Genomic DNA, 9,442 nt, shown 5'->3' on the forward strand with positions numbered 1-9,442 from the left:
GACTACACTTGGATTCCAACTATGATCAATGTACTTTTTCATCTGTACCATACTGCTTCTCCTACTTCATAACACTATTCTTCTAAATTATTCTAAGATTTCTGGAAATTAACAAGCATGAAGAATTTCATGAAACAAATGACTTATTCCTGTGGCTCTTCTATAGAAAATGAGCTCTAAATCCAAATGCAACAAGTACATGAAGTCTCAAGCTGTGTGTCACTATACTTAAGTTGACCTCCACAAAGTTATGGGAATTTATGCTTAACTTCCCTAAAATCTAACCTTTCAATCCCAACTCACAGAAGAGATTATGTTCCTTACAAAATTAAAATATGAATTGTTCTAGGTCAAGCTAAATATTACATACATAATTATCTGAGTAAGATGAGAATTAAAATTCTTCATTTTAGTTTATGTACTAGTTATATCTAATATGCATTTTCAAATTCAAAAGTAATCAACTTAGACACTTTCCCTTCATGTATCCTTTTTCAGACTCTCTAGCTTTAAAACCATTAGAACAAATTAAGCATAGTCCTTCTGAAATCGCATAAACAATCACAAATAAAAGACTATACAGGGTGAAACTCTTTCAAAACTGAAAATCAGCCCCCATAGTATTCTAAAATTCTGTGCCCAAATATATTACAAACTCTACTAAACTGTATTACAAGCAGCATCTGATTCCCTAAAATGCCTTCAAAGCTTATTATATTTCACAGGGAATTTAGCAAGATTTCAGGAAGACTGATAGTGTTGATTCCAGAAAATACTGAGAGGAAAAGCACAATAAAAACACAAAATGAAGTCAACAGTAGTTTCATACTAGTGACTGAAGAGAATATTCAAAATCATTCATACATATATATGTATAGTTTAACTACAGTATTTAACTATTTTCAAAAAACCCAGAGAATGTTTACATTTTAAACTGGATGGGACCTGAAGTCACTTAATCCAATAACATCCAAAATAAGAATCAATCTCTGCCCCACCCAAAAATGTCCCTGTAGATTCTTTAAATTCTTATCGCTATATACTTTTTTTTAATTTAAATTAAATTTTGTTAGGTAACATATAGTGCAATACTGGTTTCTGGAATCACTAAACACTTTAAGAGCAGTTTTTTTCCACTAGCTGCTATACCCTTCTTACATCCTGGTCAACAAATTATACTGAATTCCACCTATGCCTTTCTAACTTTCACCTGCTGGTCTACATTCTAAAACAGCACAATGGATCTACTCTCTCTGCTATTTATGTTTTTGAAACACCTGAAGACAGCTATCACGCTTTCCACCCTTTCAGTGGTCTCATCTTAGGCTATAATTATATGATCCACAGATTTCTTGTGGGTCTCGGAGACAATTCTGAAATACAATCTACTCATATATTGCAAGTAACATTTAAAAAAAAAACCTGCCACTTGTCAAATTTTGGTGTAATATCAAAGAATACATACAATTTCTAAAAGGGCTATTAAAATACATCAAGTTTTCTAACTACATACCTATGTGAAGCTGTATTCTCTTCACAATACCTCAATCAAAATAAAGCACAACAGACTGAAAGCAGAAGCAAACTCCAGCTGTCTTTTAATAGGCCAGAAATTAAAGTGATGCAAAAATGTAAAACAATGCTACTAGACTCACTAAAGTTTTTGTTTTAGAATTTTTATTCATTTAAAAATTTGTTAACAAGTAATCAGTTTATTATGTTTAGATAAGTTAATATTTTTGAAATTATTTCTAAAATAGTTAAGTATCAATAGACATAACCCACATAAACAAAATCTCTGTCGAGTCCTCAGTAACTTTTAAGAGAGTAAAGGGTTCCTGAGACCAAAAAACCTGTTTCCCAGGGGCAGATTCCCAGGCAGCTAACTAAATTCTGGGATTCTCTCCTTTTCTCTCTCCTCTAACACGTACATGTGCCTCTATAAAGGAGGCATCTACCATGGATCTATTCATAAGCTAAAATCCTTAAACATAAAGCCCTGTCCTCCTCCAGCTAGTGACTTCAAGAAACTAAAAGGCCATTTGGTATACCTTTACTTTTAACAACTCCCTACATGTATTAACTCAATCACCCAGAGTCAAATACTTTAATTCTTCTAAAGGATGCAGTCTATAAACATGAAAACAGAGCAACAGATTAATTACATTGTGCCATTATCTTTTTAACCAAACTACTTTCACTATTTACATAAAAGCAAAGCAAATTATTCATACCTCGTAAAATAGAAGAGAAAAGAAAATGTAAGTCTTCTGTATAATCATTTGATTCTTAGCAGTAACTAATTTAAAAGTAACCATGTACTGACAGGCCAAAAAAACCCCATCTGCTCATCTAGCCAATATGACACTGGGTTCCTAGGTCTCAGTGAAGCAAAACTGACCTCTATTTGAAAATTTACTTAATTTCTTAACTTCCCATTTCCTTAATCACAGGATTATTAGAAGATAAAATGGTACAGAAATCACACGTTTAAAAGATCCAACATGAGGGGCGCCTGGGTGGCTCAGTCGTTAAGCGTCTGCCTTCAGCTCAGGTCATGATCCCAGGGTCCTGGGATGGAGCCCCGCATCAGGCTCTCTGCTCAGCAGGAAGCCTGCTTCTCCCTCTCCCACTCCCCCTGCCTGTGTTCCTTCTTTCGCTGTGTCAAATAAATAAAATCTTTAAAAAATAAATAAATAAATAAATAAATAAATAAATAAATAAATAAATAAATGATCCAACATGAAATCTAGAGCTACACTGCTGAGCACCTCTCAGGGAACTTAAAGATTGATAAAAGAAAAGCTTTGGGACTCAGGAAAAGATGTTGTCTACACTCTATCATACAAATTCCTAAATTCCAACAAATTCCTAGATCTTTTAATATTTAAAGGTGTATTTTATTTGTAATCAAGTAAAACTATATTAAGATAAGAATGAGAACAGGGTGAGAAAGGATGAAAGTCAAAATACACAGCACTGAAAATAGATTATAATATTAGATTTTGGTTTCAAATGTATCAAAACTTCAAAATAATCAATTTTTACAGATATTTATGATACATCTTCAAAAACAGCCCATTTTCAAAGTTAAGTTTGCTTAAAAGCAGTTTACCACATAACTTTAAAATACATGTCCACACACATATGTATCTTTTAAGTTTAAATTTTTCTATCATGTATTACATTAAATTGCTTCAATTTTTCAGAAAGTTTGTTCTCACCTTGATACATATATTCAAGTTCCACTAATATTAACTATATTCTTACTAACAATCACCGTAAGTCCAAAGCTCTCTCAACTTACATCAACTTATATAATATACCAATGTGTATACCTGCAAGAAATGCTAAACACTTGTTAAAATGAAAACTGGGATCTCACTCAATAGAAAATGTCCCCATCATTATGTCTAGGGTTTCATATATGCAATTCCTGTTTGCATTAATGATATGAGACTATAACTTCAAGATAAATATATATATCCCTAGAGAAGATTAACACAGTTTTAACTTACATACTGGTCGGTCAAAAAGAAATATACCACTGTGGCCACAGAGGTACTTGGTGAAATATAACGATCACAAAAGCATGTCTTATTTCATTAACAAAAGATTCACCAATTTACATAAAAGCCTACTGTAATCCAAACTTCTAGAAATAATTGTTTATTTGGAAATTCAAGCTAAATTATTCCAACCCCTCAAAATTTTCAAACATCAGGAAAAGTGCAGAACAGTACAGAAGTTTTTTTAAACTACAGTTTAAGTAACCTCAGAAACTCACAATCTAGATTTTGCAGCCCCCAAATTACTAACACTGATAACTGATGTTACAGATGAACAATTCAACACTATGTCCTCAGTATCTAGTACAGTCCCTGGCTCACAGAAATGGCTCAATAAATATCTGAGAAATGAAAGAATGGAAAAAGGGTAAAGCCTTTAAAGAAGACAGCCTTTCCCAAGACCATCATTTACCACCACTCATTACACTATCACTGGTAACACTATCATTAAGCATCTTAATGAAACTACAAAAATAGAAGCATGCTAAAAGCACCAACTGCTCTATGTACAAAATAGATTTTGAAACATTCATTTACAAATTTTCAAGTGCAAAAAGAAAAATCTCCAGATGCACTAAATCTGAATTAGTCAATAAATAAACTTTTGTCTTCTAATAATCAGAACTCAGTGTTGGGGGTGAAATGGAAAAGAGGGAAAATGTCTGTCAGTGTGTTCAGCATGTTTAATGGATGCCATAAATCAAACGTTCCCATGAATTTTCTGGAGCAAATTCATGCCAATCTTTGAGCCTATTGTCACTTTCACACATGCTCACAGGAACAAAATGACAAAGAATGCTATGCCTGAACCACTAGATTCAGGGCACAAAACACTTGATTAACAATTGTCAAGGCTGGGTAGTAAATATTGACAGATATTTTCAAAATAAATTAACCCCACCATTTCCTACATAAATCATAGCTCCTGGTTTCTTTGAAGGATTCAGCAGACTCTTGGACTTCCAGACATTTTCTGAAAATGTGGCTACAGTCTCCTTGTGTGACACAACTGGGAGTGAACAACCCATTTACCAATTGCTGATGAATACCGCTAAACGTTTTCCCAGACAAAAGAGCATTAAATGCGATTCCATGCACATTTATTCTTCCTTCATAAATGCGCGTTCTCCCAAATTTCATTTTATGTCGTATACTTAAAGTTAAATACAGCAAGTTGAAATTTTAGTCAAAAAGCACTCCTGTATCTTACTAGCTGTGTAACTGCTACATCTGGTGGCAGCACACTTGCATGCAAGAAACCAGAAAACTTAGAAAACAATTGTAACCGATCTGGTGCGTGTTTGCATTAACCTTCACGCCGATATTTCTCACAAAACCCACGACCCCGTCAGAGAACAGTAGCCTACTTGCAGAAGAGCGATAACGCACAAACACGCAGGAGGTGATGGCGAAGGAGAGAAAGTTGCAGCCATCTGGAGGGGGTGGTTTTAAAAGCCTGCCCACGAGTCGGTCTGTCGTTTAAATTGCTCTAAGGGGCCAGGCAGGGGATCAAAGTCGCCTTTGATAATTTAAGCGACTCTCCCCAAAGGGCAGGGACCCTGCTAGCGAGGGCATCCTTCAGGTCCCGGGCTGCAAAGCTCGCAGAGCCGGGACCGCCTCTATGGGAGGAGTGCGCGAGGGAAGGGGAGGGGGCTCAAGGATGAATGCTTCAACGGGAGGGAAAACCCACCAGAGACCGGAGGCCAGGAGGTTAAGAGTGCTGAGTGTACTAGCAAATGGAGCAGAAAGGGGTTGGCGTCCGGGGGGAGGCTTCTCGCCCTAGCAGTACTGGCTCTTAGGAACCCCATACGAGTCTGCGCGCCTCGCCCCGTCCCCTCCAGCGCGCACCCCCTCGTCCGTCTCCGCCGCCACCCGCGAACCACCACCCACAGCCAGCGCACCACCTCCCCGGAGCCGGGCGGCCTCGCGTCCACCTCGCCACCATCCCCCACCCTGGGGTCGGGGGAAGAGACCCGGGGGGCGCGGGGGCTGCGGCGCGGGAGAGCAGGCCCGCAAGCGGGCGCGGGCGCGACGGCGCTTACCTTCCCTGGGCCTCCCGGATGGCGGCGTGTGATTCAGCAGGGACCTGGCCGCCGCCGCCGAGCCCGGGGTTGGAGACGTGGAGAGCTGGGACCAAGATGGCGGCCCCTCCAAACTTCCACTGCTACTTTGGACACTCATCAAGCTACTTTCTGGGAACCCGACTCCCCCCCTGCGACGGCAGCGGCGGCAACGGCAACGGCACCGGCACCCGCCTCCGTCATGGCGGGGGCCGCGCTGAGGGCGAGCGAGGGAGCGAGGGCAGAGAGGGGAGAGTCAAGGGGATGGGGGAGGAAACCGAGAAGGGGGGGAGGTAGGGGGGGAAGAGGTGAGGGGAGGAGAGGGGACGGGGAGGAGGAAAAGGGGGAGAAGCGAGGGAGCAGGCGGGCGCGCCGGGGAAGAGGCGGAGGGAAGAAGCGCGGCGGCGGAGGCGTCGAGGGGGCGCCCGCTGGAGTGCGGGCGGAGCGCGGGCTGCGCCGGCCGAGGACACTTCCGCGAGCGGAACCTGCCGGCACCTCTGCAGTGCGTCGGCCCCCGGCGTCGCTTGGGTGGCGGCGGCGGCGGCGGCGGGCGGTGGGTGGCGGCTGAGGCGGCGGGGTAACCTCTGCATCAGTTACAGGCGGCGGCGGCGTCACGCGCCGCCTGTGCAAACACTATCGCGAGGCTCCTGCGCCTCCGGTAGCGGCGGCGGCCGCGGGAGCAGGCATGGGGGAGGGACCTGCCAGGGGTTGGGGGCGGGGGGGGATGGAGAGGGAGCCAGCGCGCAAGGGAGGGAGGAGACGCGGGCGCCGGGCGCCCCTGGCGCACCCGCGGATCGCAGCGCGGAGCGGGAGCCCCGGGCCGGCGGACTCGCGTGCGCGGGGGCGGCCTCCCCGCGCCGGCCGGAGGGAGGCGCACCCCGCACGCGCCCCCGCCGCGTCGCTCGGGCTCCGGCTCCCGCTCCGATGCCACCTGACTCCCCCACCCCCCCTCCTTCCCGCGGAAGCGCGCCTGGCTCCCGACCCACACCCAGCCTGGGGAGAAATGCTTCTGCTCTCGCTGGGCTGTCGTTCGCAGGAGTTCGATGTGATCATTTCTCAAAATGGAACTGAAAAGTTGAGTTGCTTCTTTCTTGCCCCTCTGCACTGTGCAGAAAAACCTGCGTGCGTCTCCCCGTCTGCAGAATGGGAGTGATTACCGAATAAAAGAGCTAAGAAACTAAGCGGGGGGCGAGGGTGGGTGAAAATAAAACTTTATGAATGTTTTCTAAAAAGAGAAAGAATCTTTACCCGTGTTGTGCACTCTGTGTGTGGTATAGCAGTTCTTTTTTTAAAAACAGTAAATGGACAATCGAAATAGAAAAATTTGATTAATTCACATATTTAGGGAAACTATCCAATGTTCATCTTGTGGAAGAGGGCATGGTTTCTAGAAAGTTCCCATTTGTTTCCATGCCACTGCTGAGTCCCGACTAGAAAATCCCAAAGCAAATTACAGTATTTGCTAAAATTTATAGATACAGTGTAGCTTTCTACACACCCACACACGTAAAACACACCAGGGATTGGGCATCTTGTTCATAAAAGAGCAGTCTAATAGTTCAGGAAAAATACACCAAGGTTATTGCTCTCTAAAAAACCAAAATGAATAGAACACTAAACAGATTATGATAATAGAGCAACTGCATATAGACAGGAGGAAATGGTATGATTACCAGGGGGACAAAAATGTCATTTCTATTTTTTATTTTTATGACTTTGCATTTCTCACAGTAATGTTGTGTTCAGATAAACTATCATACTAGAATAGAACCTTGGTTGTCAGTTATCTCCAGAAGTAATTTTAGGTTTCTTATGCTTCAGATTCTTCAGTGAGTTTTTAGTCCTGTTGTGCTTTTCAAACTTAAGAGGCAGATCTCACAAATTAAACAACTTTTGTGAAATATAACTGACATACAATAAACACATTTAAAGTGTACAATATAAGTTTTGATGTGTATACAACCCTGAAACCAATTCTACAAGCAAGATAATATATCCATCAGTCTCCACAGTTTCTTCTACCCTGTTGATGTTCCTCTTGCACTCCAACCCCACCCCAAGTAACCACACATCTGCTTTCTGTCACTTAGTTTGCATTTTCCAGAATTTTAGATAAATGGAATCATAGTCTGTACTTGTCTAGCTTCTTTTTCTCAACATAATTGAGTTTCATCTACATTGTTGCACTTCATAGTTTATATTTCTTATTGCTGAGTATTCCTTTGTATGAATATACCCCTTTGTATTGTTCACCTGTTGATGAACATTTGCATTGTTTCCACATTCAGGCTATTACAAACAGTGCTACTGTGAACTTTCCCTCCTGTAGAAGTGTTTGTGTGGGGGGTGCCTGGGTGGCACAGTTGTTAAGCGTCTGCCTTTGGCTCAGGTCATGATCCCAGGGTCCTGGGATTGAGCCCCACATTGGGCTCCCTGCTCCACAGGAAGCCTGCTTCTCCCTCTCCCACTCCCCCTGCTTGTGTTCCCTCTCTCGCTGTGTCTCCCTCTGTCAAATAAAGTCTTTAAAAAAAAAGAAGTGTTTGTGTGGACATAGGCTTTCTTTTCTCTTGGATACATACCTAGGACCTTACTATTGGACTTTTATACCAAAGTACATGCACTCTAAGGGGAAGCAGAGTTTCTCTAAAGGACATGTAGGTAAATGTATGATCTTTCTGTATTTTAAGACTAAGCTTAGCTGACTGGTGAAATGAGCATAGGACAGAGGAAGTCAAGACACCTGAGTATTAGTCTCAGCAGGTAACAATCCCTCTTGATTCAATTTCCTCATCTGTGAAAAAGAGGTTAGCGTCACTAGGTGATCTCTAAAGAGCCTACCAATGCCTAGACTTCATACAGAGCTTAGCTCCTCCTCAGTAGTAAACAAAACCCAACCAAAGAGATTTGATGGTAGGTTATCTTCCTCCCAACCTACTCCACAGCTTTAGGTTATCTTTATACCAACCCAGGTTACATTTTAGGCAGGCCTGCTCCTTTTATTTTAAATGGTAAGTAGAAGATCACAGCATAAACATAATTCAATTCAGATATATTGTTGTTATGAATGCTGCCTAGGAAGGACAATTGAACGATTGGTTCCTGCTTTCTTGTGGTTTATGTTAAAGATCACCAACACTAACTTACTTGTAAAGAGGCTACTGCCAGCAGTAGGGAGCTAATTAAATAAACCGTGGCTTAGCCTGAAAATGGAATACCATGCCATCATTTAAAATCAGGTTTTCAAAGAATACTGAAATAGATGATAAAACTTTCACACTGTAGTAAGTGAAAAGGTAAGTATGATCCCAATTTGTGTACAAGCATACATAAAAAATGACTACAAGGATGTACCCCAAACAGTTAATAATAGCTAATAATAGCTAGCCTTGGGTCTGAGATTAGATAATTATTCTTTCCTCCTTTATGATTTTCCAAACTTGGTACAATGGATCATTTTTTTTTTAAGATTTTATTTATTTATTTGAGAGAGAGAGAATGAGAGACAGAGAGCATGAGAGGGAGGAGGGTCAGAGGGAGAAGCAGACTCCCTGCTGAGCAGGGACCCCGATGCGGGACTCGATCCCGGAACTCCAGGATCATGACCTGAGCCGAAGGCAGTCGCTTAACCAACTGAGCCACCCAGGCGCCCCCACAATGGATCATTTTTAAGTAATTAAAACTAAAATTATACAAACACGTAATTTTATGAAATGATTATGATAAATGAAAACTTCAAGGGTGAGTAGAGGCTCCCATATCTTGCACATCAGCTAGTACATAGACATTCAAAAGTTGTTTGATAGAGATGGGATG

General features: G+C 42.0%; 1 protein-coding gene across 3 annotated transcripts in view; it reads right to left on the bottom strand.

Annotated features, from left to right (window-relative positions):
* TLK1 (tousled like kinase 1) overlaps positions 1-6,535 on the bottom strand; it is a 160,383-nt gene extending 153,848 nt beyond the window's left edge. The window contains exon 1 of one of the 3 annotated variants that reach the window (XM_064586672.1): positions 5,612-6,535. In XM_064586672.1, the coding sequence (XP_064442742.1) occupies positions 5,612-5,750 (139 nt within the window). In that variant the 5' untranslated portion in view covers positions 5,751-6,535. The remainder of the gene's footprint in view (positions 1-5,611) is intronic. The other 2 variants (XM_045868642.3, XM_045868644.3) reach the window with 2 other exon arrangements.
* Positions 6,536-9,442: the final 2,907 nt, after the last annotated feature.

This window comes from Mirounga angustirostris, unplaced genomic scaffold (genome assembly GCF_029215605.1).
Source record: "Mirounga angustirostris isolate CCGP_5_RB_7025 unplaced genomic scaffold, mMirAng1.0.hap1 SCAF_3, whole genome shotgun sequence".
Lineage (NCBI taxonomy): Eukaryota > Metazoa > Chordata > Mammalia > Carnivora > Phocidae > Mirounga > Mirounga angustirostris.